Below are 15404 nucleotides of genomic sequence, written 5' to 3' on the forward strand. Positions count from 1 at the left end.
ACGCACGCACACACGCGCACACACACACACACACACACACACACACACACACACACACACACACATACACACACACACACACACACACACACACACACGATATATGGGTTGATGAATGTCCAGTAGGAGGGGCAGTGTGAGGTTTACCAAAACACCAATTGGAGTATGTGTGACTAAAAGTGAAACTGGATAGAGCCTATAAAGACAGGGAGGTCTTATCACAAAGCAGAGCTAAAAGCAGGCTAAGAACCATCACACACCAGGGGAAGACAGACGGAGGAAATCCTTACATAACAGACAGACAAAAACATCAAAAACAGACAAAGTCTACACTTCTCTTCTCTAGAAGCCATCCTCACTCACGCACACGTATCTTCAGACTCACAGCGTTAGTCCAGTCCAGACCCCTCAGTACAGCTCAGGTTATCAGTGACCAGTCATGATGTTTACCTTGGCCATGGCCAAGATCCTCTTCTGTGTACTGTTCCTCTACAGCTGCTGCCAAGGTAAGTCCTCTCAGTTACTGGACGGCTTGGTTACTTAATCATCATGATGGGATGTAGATATGTCTTTATTAGGGGGTTTATTACTGTACAACAAGATACACAGATACACACGAGGCATGCACTCACATAGGCAGACAGACAGACAGACAGACAGACATACAGACATACAGACACACACACACACATATTGTAAAAAAAATAATCTAGTAGATTCAATTAATTATTATTTAGTAACTGGTTCCAGCCTTATTTAGTTTACTCAACGTTTCGGTCAAAGTGTTACCTGAACTTAACATTTTTAGTTGGCCCAAACTTAGCTTCTATTTGGTCAACTTAGCCAAAAAGTAGGTTAGGGACATTCAAATAGTGCTTTTAACATACAACGTTTTCAGATTACATATTCGACACACGTTGACTTTGTGCATGTTCATTTATAGTAGTGGTCACCAACCTTTTCTGAGTCAAGATTACTTTCGCAGTCAAAAAGCAAGCCGAGCTCTACCGCTTTTTTACATTGACCTAATAAAAACAGTTCTGTAAGAATGAGGTTTGTACATTATGCCTAACACATTACTACAGCATATTGACCATATGCCTGTCCTGCCAATATTGTTCTTCTCAGACCATATTATATTTCAATACTCAAGCTTTGACAACAAAATAGATCTGTTGGTGTAGCACTTGCGAGGCGCAGCTGACATCACATAAGCAGTCCATACATTGGACTGATGGTACCTGCTTCTGATGGTCATGGTGCTTTCAATGCCGCATTCAAAACAACTGGGAACTTGGAAATCTCCAACTTATGACTTCAGTGCGTTCAAGACAACTGAGAACTCTGAAAAAAACGAATTCCTACTGGGAAAAATGTTTTGAATGGTCATCCAACTCGGAATTCCAAGTCGGGAACGCGGATAAGTCTGAGATTTCCGAGTTCCCAGTTATTTTGAACACCGCATTAGTGGCAGCGGAGGGAAGGAGAGAGCAGCAGAGGGTCCATGTCCGCCTCTCACGGCCCCTGCTCTCTCCTTCCTTTCCTCTGGTGAGACTGACCAGAGAGAGGGGACACAATCTTCCACCTGGTGGCGAAACTCGAATCGCACTGCATCTGCCTCATGCACAAATTCATGTTGTTCCTCTGACCAGAGAAAGTGAAATATTCCTTGATATTAAAATAGACACGACGAGCTGCTAATAATAATAAAAACGCAGGGTATCGATACACTACTCATTCATTGCTGCTGCAGCGCAACGGGAAGTAGAGAGAAGCACGTTTTATGTTTTGTAATAGTGTTGAATAAAAACAGTGACAGAACTGAATAAACACTTAGACATGAACTCACTCATAAAAACAGCAGCTCTTTGCTGTATTATTTGACAGTCTCTCTCTGGTCATGGTTTAAAAAGTTATGAAATCTCACGTAGGCTAGTATCAAACTTTGCTATGGCCGGGGTCGTGGAAGCAGTATGCACGGTTATATGAGCTATCTGATTGGCCAGCGCAGTAGATATCCCGGTCCTCTAGGTAGGCGGAGTTTGTCTTTTCAGACAAATGAAATGGTTTAAAATGGGAACAGTTTGCCTACCTGCGCTGGGCTTCTGAATCAAGTACACCTACAGCCAAAAGTACAACACAAATATTTTAAAAAAGGAGCACAAGTCTTTATTGTTGGATTTCTACAGAAATGTTTGGTGATCGACTAGGAATGCCTTGTCAATGATCACTGATTTATACAGTAATTATTATTCAACATGTTCTGAGATTTGAATTCACAACCTCCTGGTTCACAGCAGTCCTATATTCCTGCTACGCCACCATGCCTGTCTCGATGACTGACTTCACCTGTATTCCTAAAGTTTGCCCTTCAAAGCAAATCTAAGCTTAAAATAAATACTGTAAATAAATTATTATTATTATTTTATTCATCATAGTGATTAAGGAGTAACATTAAAACAGAAAACCCCTAAAATAAGTAAATCAGTAAATGAAATCCATTGTCAGTTTATTTTATAACTGGCACAGACATGGTGGTGTAGCAGGACGATTGGAATGCTGCAAACCAAGAGGTTGTGAGTTCAAATCCCAGGAAACTACATGTTGAATAGTAATTTCTGTATAAACGAAAGTTTCAGTAGACTAGAAAAGGCTGTGGTTCCAGTTACTAAATAATTAATTGAATCAACTAGATGTTTTTTTTTACAGTGCAGGCACACACACACACACACACACACACACACACACACACACACACACACACACACACACACACACATACACACAGAGACACACACACACATACACAAACACACTAGAATATACTTTGTCATCAGGTGAGCTCCCGGAATAGTCAACTCATGTTATCACCTCTCCCACCAGGAAACTAAATGTTGGCACTCAGTGAATAGAATTCTGTTAACAGAGAAGGAGTGTTTGTGTGTGTGTGCGTGCAAACATGCGTGTGTGTGTGCGCGTGTGATCAAACTATTACCTAACAGTGCACAGTGCCATAGAGTTTGACCCTCTATTGTCTGCAGTGTAGTAAAGTTACAGGGGAATCCCCAGCCAGATAAAAGAGACAGCATGCATCATTAACTATAGTGTCAAATCAACATTTCTCTCTCCCCCTCTCTTTAGCTCGCTCTCTCTCTTAATCTCTCTCTCTCCCCCTCCACTTTCTGTCTTTGTCCACATCTTTCTCATCTCTCTCTCCCTCTCTTTCTCTCTCCCTCTCTTTCTCTCTCCCTCTCTTTCTCTCTCCCTCTCTTTCTCTCTCCCTCTCTTTCTCTCTCCCTCTCTTTCTCTCTCCCTCTCTTTCTCTCTCCCTCTCTTTCTCTCTCTCTCTCTCTCTCTCTCTCTCTCTCTCTCTCTCTCTCTCCCTCTCTTTCTCTCTCCCTCTCTCTCCCTCTCTCTCCCTCTCTTTCTCTCTCCCTCTCTTTGTTCATGTGTGCTCTGCTACAGCTGCAATAGTGGTAATGATAATTGGACGTGGTCCATGACCCTGCTTCCCACAACTAAAACTACATAAATCCTGAGAAACTCTAAGCCATGCCTAAACAGAGACTCACGGTGAAGGGAGTATTACATTTCAGATCTTACACAACTTAAAACCGTTATACCATATTTCCATTTTGAGAAAAAAGGGGACACTCAATCAATCCCACAAAGACAAAACATTGGCAAATCTCTGTAATATGTGATATGATGTAATATGGCCTGTTCCCCTCAGGTTCTCTCCTTCCTTTCCCCGTTTCCTGTTTCTTTCTCTTTTTCACACATCGTTATTTTCCTCCCCTCTCTTTCTGTCGCTCTCTCGTCTCATTTTCAACGGTCGCACAAAGTTAAACAATAGTTATTTTCTCACTTTTGGGTGAGAAAAGTGTTAAGTGAAGCCAGTTTGGATTTGGCTTCACACCAATCACAGCCAAAAGTCATGTACACAAACAAACAAAAATTTGAATTGTTGCATCTCGTTGTGTCATTGACCTCTGGTGGTTAGCTAGCTAGCTAAAACCGTCCCTTTCCTAAATTAGCCATTGATGGCGATAGGGGTTTGGCTGTGGTTTTACTTAATTCTCCATACTGGCCAATGATTATAACGGCGATTCTGATCCAAACATAAATGTATACATTGTGCCCCTGGTCTAAGTTCAATATTTAGCTAGATGTAGTAGGCTATATGTTTTTTTTGGTTATTGCCATGCTGGAATACCCATCCACGACCCATTTTCAATGCCCTGGCTGAGGGAAGGAGGTTCTCACACAAGATTTGACGGTACATGGCCCCGTCCATCGTCCCTTTGATGCGGTGAAGTTGTCCTGTCCCCTTAGCATAAAAACAAACCCAAAGCATAATGTTTCCACCACCATGTTTGATGGTGGGGATGGTGTTCTTGGGGTCATAGGCAGCATTCCTCCTCCTCCAAACACGGCGAGTTGAGTTGATGCCAAAGAGCTCAATTTTGGTCTCATCTGACCACAACACTTTCACCCAGTTCTGCTCTGAATCATTCAGATGTTCATTGGCAAACTTCAGACGGGCCTGTATATGTGCTTTCTTGAGCAGGGGGATCTTGCGGGCGCTGCAGGATTTCAGTCCTTCACGGCGGAGTGTGTTACCAATTGTTTTCTTGGTGACTATGGTCCCAGCTGCCTTGAGATCATTGACAAGATCCTCCCGTGTAGTTCTGGGCTGATTCCTCACCGTTCTCATGATCATTGCACCTCCACGAGGTGAGATCTTGCATGGAGCCCCAGGCCGAGGGAGATTGACAGTTCTTTTGTGTTTCTTCCATTTGCGAATAATCGCACCAACTGTTGTCACCTTCTCACCAAGCTGCTTGGCGATGGACTTGTAGGCCATTCCAGCCTTGTGTAGGTCTACAATCTTGTCCCTGACATCCTTGGAGAGCTCTTTGGTCTTAGCCATGGTAGAGAGTTTGGAATCTGATTGACTGATTGCTTCTGTGGACAGGTGTCTTTTATACAGGTAACAAGTTGAGATTAGGAGCACTCCCTTTAAGAGTGTGCTCCTAATCTCAGCTCGTTACCTGTATAAAAGACACCTGGGAGCCAGAAATCTTTCTGATTGAGAGGGGTCAAATACTTATTTCCCTAATTAAAATGCAAATCAATTTATAACATTTTTGACATGCGTTTTTCTGGATTTTTGTTGTTGTTATTCTGTCTCTCACTGTTCAAATAAACCTACCATTAAAATTAATGACTGATCATTTCTTTGTCAGTGGGCAAACGTACAAAATCAGCAGGGGATCAAATACTTTTTTCCCTCACTGTATATGTAATATGGTTTTTTCCCCCGGCGTCCTTAATGATTTTACACCACTACTCAGTTTCTTTGTTAACCGCCCAACACAGAATAGCCGCATGTGTGCACTCCCTTGGAAATCGTTTGGGGAAAATATCCTTTCTATTTTATTCAGCTATGTTCAATTGTATTCTTCTTACTATAAAATCATATAAAATAATGCCACAGAATTTTAAGCAAATTTCGTCTGCTAAATGAACTAGTGTAGCCCACAGCCATATGGCATAGCCAGATCAGGGCCTAACTGTCACACCCTGGCTCTGGGACTCATTATGTTGAGCCAGGGTGTGTTCATTTCTATGTGTGTATTTCTATGTTGGTGTTCATTCTAGTTTGTTGTATTCTATGTTTGCCTGAGTGACTCCCAATCAGAGGCAACAAGTGTCAGCTGTTGGCTGGTTGTCTCTGATTGGGAGCCATATTTAAACTGTATGTTTTCCCTTTGTGGTTGTGGGTTTTTGTTCCGTGTTCGGTCATTGACACCGTGGACGTCACGAGTCGTTTCTTGTTTTGTTTCGTGCTTTAACTAATTAAAGTCATGTTTGTTCATCACGCTGCGCCTTGGTCTACTCCTTACCTCGATCGTGACACTAACATAAGGACAACTCAGAGTATGCTATTCTGTTCTTCTGAAATAGACTACATTTTCTTCATATCGTGTTTCTTTAGTCCTGTCTAAAATAAATAATGGATGTATTGTGAATGTGTAGGCTATATTACATTGATTTACTAGACTTTGTCATCTCCTGTCTGGATTACTGCAACTCGCTGTTGGCTGGGCTCCCTGCCTGTGCCATTAAACCCCTACAACTTATCCAGAACGCTGCAGCCCGTCTGGTGTTCAACCTTCCGAAGTTCTCTCACGTCACCCCGCTCCTCCGCACACTCCACTGGCTTCCAGTTGAAGCTCGCATCTGCTACAAGACCATGGTGCTTGCCTACGGAGCTGTGAGGGGAACGGCACCTCCGTAACCTTCAGGCTCTGATCAGTCCCTACACCCAAACGAGGGCATTGCGTTCATCCACATCTGGCCTGCTGGCCCCCCTACCTTTGCGGAAGCACAGTTCCCGCTCAGCCCAGTCAAAACTGTTCGCTGCTCTGGCACCCCAATGGTGGAACAAGCTCCCTCACGACGCTAGGACAGCGGAGTCACTCACCACCTTCCGGAGACACTTGAAACCCCACCTCTTTAAGGAATACCTGGGATAGGATAAAGTAATCCTTCTACCAGCCCCTTAACCCACCCCCCCCCCCCACCCAAAAAAAAAAAGACCCACTGGCTATAAGGTGAATGGACCAATTTGTAAGTCGCTCTGGATAAGACCGTCTGCTAAATGACGTAAATGTAATATGTAGACGTTCCAAAGGTCCGCATAAGTGGCAGGAGATGCTAAACATGTTTATGTTAACTAACGGTCAATTACCGTGAGACCGGCAGTTATTTGCACGACAATCACAGGCTGATAAAATGTCGTGACCGCCACAGCCCTAGGTATGAACACCAAAACATTCAATGTTGTGAGAGGATACCTCCTTCACTGTTTCACCAACCAAAAGGTATTACGGTTACCATTTCTCACCAGAGCGTTCACCATACTTGGACCATCACAGAGAAGTGGTAGATGTGTGTTGATATAATCTGGTAAGGGGTCATATGTTAGGAATGATGATTGAATAATGTCCTGGATGTACATTTGGCCAGGGCATCAGGGTTTCAAAGGTGGGTCAAGACACATCATGAAAACCTAATTATGTTCCTTGGACAGAGCACCAATGCATCACACCCAAAAGTGAGAAAATAACTATTGTTCAACTGTGCAACTATTGAAAATATGGTTGCATGATGATACATAATGGTTCAATATTATCATTTATAAATGGTTAATAACCAGAGGTAAATATTGGCTCACTAATTGGAAAACACTGACCAGTTATAATTTTTTTACATTTACATTTAAGTCATTTTAGCAGACGCTCTTATCCAGAGCGACTTACAGTTAGTGAGTGCATACATTATTTTTTCATACTGGCCCCCCCGTGGGAATCGAACCCACAACCCTGGCGTTGCAAACGCCATGCTCTACCAACTGAGCTACATCCCTGCCGGCCATTCCCTCCCCTACCCTGGACAACGCTGGGCAAATTGTGCGCCGCCCCATTGGTCTCCCGGTCGCGGCCGGCTACGACAGAGCCTGGATTCGAACCAGGATCTCTAGTGGCACAACTAGCGCTGCGATGCAGTGCCTTAGACCACTGCGCCACTCGGGAGGATATTGCACCAATTTTACCAATACGATATATAACCATTTATTAATGGTTGATAATACATTTACAAATGATTAAATAATAGTTAATAACGCAATTATAACCCCTTCATAAACCTTTTACAAATGAAACCTTATTGTAAAGTGTTGCCCATTATTTGTTGTTGAGGCAATTATCTGCTGACTGTTTAATTGTTTTAAACTTTTATTTTGACAGTTCAATGTTTTTAAATTCTCTTTCTCTCCTCTCTCAGTGACTCAGGGCCAGATGGTGATGGACTGCTGTCTGGTTGTCAGTCAAAAAGAGATCCCTAGACGCATTGTCATGGGTTACCAGTCTCAGGTCAGAGGTCAAGGCTGCTCCATCAACGCTGTGGTGTAAGTGAACAACTTGTTTTCATTGGTTTGTATTTACAAGGACCACCCCCTGTAGAGTTGAGAGGATTGTATAGGTTATAAGAAATATGGTGAACTCTCCACATGCCTTTATAAGAAAGCAAGGCTGTTATTATACTGAACTAAAACATAAACACAACATGCAACAATTTCAAAAGATTTTACTGAGTTACAGTTCATAGAAGGAAATCAGTCAATTGAAATAAATTCATTAGGCCCTAATCTATGCATTTCACATGACTGGGGACTGGCAGAAGACGTCAGTCCGCTAATATAGGACTAGTAAAGGCCCAGTGAACTACTTTTGGGAAAACATTTAAAACTTGAGTCTGAAAATTATCTGTACAAAACAGTTAATCTGATAATACTTATGGAATAAAAAAATACTTGCTTTCTAGGTTCTTGAAATACTTTGCAAATGGAAATTATTTTTGTGTGAAAACTGAAATGGTCTATTCATTCCATTTTAGTAGACACTCTTATCCAGATCAACGTACAGTAGTGAGTGGATACATTTTCATACTGGTCCCCCGTAGGAACCGAACCCACAACCGTAGCGTTGCAAGCGCCACGCTCACTCTACCAACTGAGCTACATCGTCACAAACCACCTGATGTCTCGATGTACTCAATTACTGTATTGTGCATTGTTTTTCTTCATGGTGATGGAAAGTCTACAGGTACAAACCTAGATGACTAGCCTATGTACAATACAGTAATGTAGATTTACATTAAGTGGTTTGTAAGCAGTGGCGGTCGTTGCCGTTTAAGATGAGGGAGGACCATTTTTTTCATGAGCATGGCCTTATTTCTATTACAGCATATTGGATGACTCTCCTTCATTTTCCATTCACCCAGTTCAATGTAACAGTGATAGGTTTAGGCTACTACATGATACTCAAATTTTCCCTATACCCATCATGAGGTTGCTACAACCTAGCCTACGAATGAAAGTTGCACACAGGTCGGGAGAAAAATTTGAGGTGACAGACAGTGACACATGGACTGACGGTGACATTCAATACCGCCTTGCACACTCTTGCCTGCATCTAGCTGATATAGGGTGTAATCATTAGTCCAACAGTTGCAAACGGAAGTTTCTATTGGACAAATTCAGGTATGTTTAAACACAGTTCACTTTCATAGCAGCCACGTTGTATTCCTTCTCGCATCTACACGCTCTTCTCCTCTCACCTTTTCCCTTCGCTTGTGGACTTCAATGCACAACACATCAGCTGTGTGTGACCAAGAGAAAAAACCTTTCCAAGCCAAACCATATTATAACCGCTGCACACAGCCTACATCGTTGTCACCATATTAGCTAAAGTAACGTCATAGTCAGCATAGCTAATAGAACAAATTCATTAGTAAACACGCTACAATCATGCAGTAACGTTACAGTGTGCAGTCAGTAAGCAATTTGGCACTTACACCGACCGGCTGCGGTGGCAATAAATTAGTAAAACCAAAAGTTTCCCTTGACTTGGAAGAGTTCCATTGTTGTGTTGTATAGGCATAGCCAGCTAGCTAACATAGCATCCCTCTGTTTGAGCCAGGTGTTTCAGTAGTCTAAACTAGCTAGCTGCATTTGCTAGCTAAGTAAGTGAAACTGAAAGTTTAATTTAAAAAAAAGATAATCTCTCTCTCTCTCTCTCTCTCTCTCTCTCTCTCTCTCTCTTGCTTCTCCTTCATTTTGGAAGAAATTAATTTGTTCAAAACTGTTAAACTATTGTCTTTCTCTCTGTTCGTGTCAACTACTCACCACATTTTATGCAGTACAGTGCTAGCTAGCTGTAGCTTATGATTTCAGTACTAGATTAATTCTTTGTTCCTTTGATTGGGTGGACAACATGTCAGTTCATGCTGCAAGAGCTTTGATAGGTTGGAAGACATTCTCCAGAAGTTGCCATAATTACTGTGTAAGTCTATGGAAGGGGGTGAGAACCATGAGCCTCCCAGGTTTTGTATTGAAGTCAATGTACCCAGAGGAGGACGGAAGCTAGGTGTCCTCCGGCTACACCATGGGGCTACCCTACAGAGTGCTCCTGAGGCTACTGTAGACTTTAATTGCAAAATAGTGTGTTTTAATCAATTATTTGGTCAAATGTGATTATATTTAGTATAGTTTTATCTAAAAAGGATAACGTTTTTAATGTTTTACAATTTTTATTTTTATGAAATTCACGGAGGAGGAGCTCAAATGCATTAAGAAGAAAGAAATTCCACAAATTAACTTTTAACAAGGCACACCTGTTAATTGAAATGCATTCCAGGTGACTACCTTATGAAGCTGGTTGAGAGAATGCCAAGAGTATGCAAAGCTGTCATCAAGGCAAAGGGTGGCTACTTTGAAGAATATAAAATATAAAATATATATTGATTTGTTTAAACCTTTTTTGGTTACTACATGATTCCATATGTGTTATTTCATTGTTTTGATGTCTTCACTATTATTATACAATATAGAAAATAGTAAAAATAAAGAACAACCCTTGAATGAGTAGGCGTGTCCAAACCTTTGACTGGTACTGTACATTTTTCTAAAAATGACATACGTTTTAAATTCTGATTTTTCAGGGGGTGCTGCAGCACTTTCAGCACCCCTACTTCCCACGGCTATGCCAGTAGCAGGAGTTTGATCACAGCATATGCCTTACTCTCTGTCCCTCCCTGTAACCTCTCTCCCCAATCTCATTCCTTACTCTCTGTCCCTCCCTGTAACCTCTCTCCCCATCTCATTCCTTACTCTCTGTCCCTCCCTGTAACCTGTCTCCCTTCTCATTCCTTACTCTCTGTCCCTCCCTGTAACCTCTCTCCCCATCTCATTCCTTACTCTCTGTCCCTCCCTGTAACCTCTCTCCCCAATCTCATTCCTTACTCTCTGTCCCTCCCTGTAACCTCTCTCCCCAATCTCATTCCTTACTCTCTGTCCCTCCCTGTAACCGCTCTCCCCAATCTCATTCCTTACTCTCTGTCCCTCCCTGTAACCTCTCTCCCCATCTCATTCTTTACTGCAGCTTCACTACCAAGAGGGGACTCAAGCTGTGTGCTCCCACTGATCCCACCTGGGTTACAGACCTGATGAAACACATGGACCGCCTCATCAATAAGTGCCAAGAAACGAACTTCAAGGTACCATCCTTAATGTACAAGCAATGTGCATGTAGATGACATAGATTACAGTATATAGTAGATATAGTACTGTGTAGATTACATGCTGAGTTAGTCCCGAGTTATGATTTGGTGGTTAAGCAGGTGGCTTAGTGGTTAAGAGCGTTGTGCCAGTAACCGAAAGGTCGCTGGTTCTAATCCCCGAGCCAACTAGGTGAAAAATCTGTGCCCTTGAGCAAGGCACTTAACCCTAATCGCTCTGGATAAGAGTGTCTACGTAAATGTGGTTGGCTTAATCTGTAGTAGATATAGTACTGTGTAGGTTAGTCTGAGTTATGATTTGGTGGTTAAGAGCATTGTGCCATGTAAATGTGGTTGGCTTTAATCTTTCACAAATCTTTCACATGTTTTTAGCTGCAACCATTGAACCATTGAACCAATGATGTTGAGTGTTGAGTCCCAGAAAAAAAAAACGTAAAAAAAAAAAAAACCTATGTGATTCAGCTGTTACTAAACCACTAAAGTCTGGAATTCAAGAGAAGTTCAGTTCAGTTTCCCTAAACTTACTTTAGCTGCTGACCTGACTCTGTGTGTGTCTGTGTGGTTGCAGGCTATACACTGTAAGAAGCTGAAGCCTAAGAGTTCCTAAGGTCCCCTGCTGGAACCCCTCACCACCATCCCCACCCGCCTCTCCCGGTCCAAAGAACAGTGACAGAGCCTGAGAAGAACCTTCCAAGTGGGTGAAGAACAGGGTGGGAGAAGTAAAAAAAAAAAAAAAATGTCTAAAGTGATTCCTCCTACCACTAATGCACTTTTTCAGTTTCCTTCCGTCTTGAGTCTTTAGTTAATCCAATAGACCGCCTTGCTTAAGCTACCATGTTGTTTCTCAGTGGCACTTTCATGTAGCAGACATTTCTTTTTTTATATGTGACAAAATATTGAATGATAATATTCCAAAAAGAGTAGACTAGCTTTGACCTCACATCTGGACTGACCCTTAAATAGATTGGAAGAGAAACAAAATGGCAGAAGTTAAAATGACTTTAAGGTCATCAAATATAATTTTATTTGTCACATGCTTCGTGAACAACAGGTGTAGACTAACAGTGAAATGCTTACTTACACAACCTGTTCCAACAATGCAGGGTCAAAGATAAAAAATATATAAAATCAGAATCAGAAATGAGAAAGAATCAGGGATTAGAGGTCAGGGGTCAAGGTGCTGGCAGATGGTTAGAACACCCATCTCCCTAAAGTGAATCTGTACGTCAATCTCAGATAATTAAAATGTTCTTATCATTTGTGAACCTACAATGTGAACCTACTTTGATGAATTTATATATTTTCATGGACCTTTTGTTTTTTCAATAAAGACTTTGTCAAATCAATATTCTGAGTGAACACATTGCTGTATTTCAAACAGAATGAGACACAGACTTTTGAGGACCGTAGTGCATGGGCCGGATTCCCGGACACAGATTAAGCTCATGGGCCCAAATCGCTAAACAACAAGAAGTATAACTATTCGCCAATAGAGGGCACTAAACACCCAAACTTGTGGCTGTTTAAATACCGCAGTAGATGGGTGTGTGTGATCAGAAGGAAACACAATGAAAAATCTTCAAATGTAGTGTCGTGGAAATTCACCACTAAGGACTCAAATTCAAAGTAAATTAAGCAATCTTTATTATCACTGCCGTAGAGGTTCACAAACTCAATGAAACTCTGAAAAGGGGCATTCCCTTTTCAGTCCCTTTAAACTGCTACACAAACAGGTCATATAAGCATGGTTGGTTCCTGCATGAGACTGACTGATACCACACCAGGCTTCTTACCTTGAAACTGAGATACTCCTTTTGGTTCCCAGAACACGTTTTGGGCGTACAGCCAAATTGCTTATCAGTGATAGTGTGGATTCCGCCCATGTACAATCAATCAGCCACTCGCATGAACCCAACCAAGACAGGTTATTAGAAAAACAGCATTATGCTAAACATGCGATCTGATACACACAGAGAACATTTCCAACACAGTAGTTTTTGTCTTTAATTACCATGGTTTTTACACAGGAAGGTGATTTTCTGTTAAAGGCGCATTATACAACATCTCCACATGCAAAGTCTAAATTCTTTAAGCAACTAAAAGCCTGTCATTAACAGTGCTATTGTAACCTGTAATGCAGCCTCTGCCAAAAGATCTGGACCTTAGAGGGCCAATCCACAGTTAAAACAATAAACAAGGCAACAGTAAACATGTCTTCCCAACGAATGACGCAGTGCCCCCCCCAATTGAGATATTGTGTGTGACTTACAAATTTCAGTTATAAAATTTCAGTTATCGTATGTGACCACAGATTATCCATTGTATTGACCAGATACTCAAGTGGCCACTCTAATAATGAAAATAAACGTCTTCAAAAATGGAAGGTAGTTAGCCTGGGTACCAGTCTTTTTAGATAATCCACTCCATGTACTCCATGTCATGTGCCAAAGAAAAAACACCACTTGCCGGAGAAGACAGAATTTGGGCCCAGTTAACCCACTCGCGTCGCCTCTTCCTCTCTGGTTTGACTCAAAAACGTCAGTTAATAATGGGCAATCAGTCTAATTTTAAAAAGGCCGGATCTCTATGGCAAGACGCATCATTCACCCAAGTTTCGTCATGTTTCGGGCCAGTGCTGTCTGAGATTTCGCGTGTGAATAACATACGAACAGACAGACCGACGGACGGACGGAGACCGATCCACAGTCCCCTGCCCAATATCATCATGGGGGACAAAAAGCCGTTACCCGCCTTTGTTTTGGTAAGAAGCTGAGGGGGGACAAGGGGAAGATCTCAACTGCATACTCCTCGCCTCCTCTCTCCTAGCCTCTTTCTCAAAACCCATTGGAGGAAAAATCCAGAGGTCCCTCCCCTTTGACCTTCTCCTCCAATGGGTTTTGAGAAGGAGGCGAGGAGAGAGGACGCGAGGACTATGCAGTTCAGATCAAATCAAATCAAATTTTATTGGCCACATGCGCCGAATACAACAGGTGCAGACATTACAGTGAAATGCTTACTTACAGCCCTTAACCAACAGTGCATTTATTTTTTAATAAAAAAGTAAAATAAAACAACAACAAAAAAGTGTTGAGAAAAAAAGAGCAGAAGTAAAATAAAATAACAGTAGGGAGGCTATGTATACAGGGGGGTACCGGTGCAGAGTCAATGTGCGGGGGCACCGGCTAGTTGAGGTAGTTGAAGTAATTTGTACATGTGAGTGACTATGCATAAATAATTAACAGAGTAGCAGCAGCGTAAAAATATGGGGTGGGGGGTGGGGGTGGTGGGGTCAGTGCAAATAGTCCGGGTAGCCATGATTAGCTGTTCAGGAGTCTTATGGCTTGGGGGTAGAAGCTGTTGAGAAGTCTTTTGGAGCTAGACTTGGCACTCCGGTACCGCTTGCCGTGCGGTAGCAGAGAGAACAGTCTATGACTAGGGTGGCTGGAGTCTTTGACAATTTTGAGGGCCTTCCTCTGACACCGCCTGGTATAGAGGTCCTGGATGGCAGGAAGCTTGGCCCCAGTGATGTACTGGGCCGTACGCACTACCCTCTGTAGTGCCTTGTGGTCGGAGGCTGAGCAGTTGCCATACCAGGCGGTGATGCAACCAGTCAGGATGCTCTCGAAGGTGCAGCTGTAGAAGTTTTTGAGGATCTGAGGACCCATGCCAAATCTTTTCAGTCTCCTGAGGGGGAATAGGCTTTGTCGTGCCCTCTTCACGACTGTCTTGGTGTGTTTGCTCTCAAACTGTTCCACTACAGCCCCATCGATGAGAATGGGGGCGTGCTCAGTCCTCTTTTTTTTCCTGTAATTCACAATCATCTCCTTTGTCTTGGTCACGTTGAGGGAGAGGTTGTTATCCTGGCACCACAAGGCCAGGTCTCTGACCTCCTCCCTATAGGCTGTCTCATCGTTGTCTGTGATCAGGCCTACCACTGTTGTGTCGTCGGCAAACTAAATGATGGTGTTGGAGTCGTGCCTGGCCATGCAGTCATGGGTGTACAGGAGGGGACTGAGCACGCACCCCTGAGGGGCCCCCGTGTTGAGGATCAGTGTGGCAGATGTGTTGTTACCTACCCTTACCACCTGGGGGCGGCCCGTCAGGAAGTCCAGGATCCAGTTGCAGAGGGAGGTGTTTAGTCCCAGGATCCTTAGCTTAGTGATGAGCTTTGAGGGCACTATGGTGTTGAATGCTGAGCTGTAGTCAATGAATAGCATTCTCACGTAGGTGTTCCTCTTGTCCAGGTGGGAAAGGGCAGT

General features: G+C 42.7%; 1 protein-coding gene across 1 annotated transcript; it reads left to right on the top strand.

Annotated features, from left to right (window-relative positions):
* Positions 1 to 200: 200 nt before the first annotated feature.
* ccl19a.1 (chemokine (C-C motif) ligand 19a, tandem duplicate 1) lies at positions 201 to 12491 on the top strand. Its single transcript, XM_084176225.1, has 4 exons — positions 201 to 506; positions 7852 to 7975; positions 11010 to 11124; positions 11714 to 12491. Exons 1-4 carry the CDS (start codon positions 440 to 442, stop codon positions 11750 to 11752), a joined length of 345 nt encoding a protein of 114 aa, XP_084032351.1. The 5' UTR covers positions 201 to 439; the 3' UTR covers positions 11753 to 12491.
* The last annotated feature ends 2913 nt before the right edge of the window (positions 12492 to 15404 follow it).

Source organism: Coregonus lavaretus (genome assembly GCF_964263955.1).
Source record: "Coregonus lavaretus genome assembly, chromosome: 14".
Lineage (NCBI taxonomy): Eukaryota > Metazoa > Chordata > Actinopteri > Salmoniformes > Salmonidae > Coregonus > Coregonus lavaretus.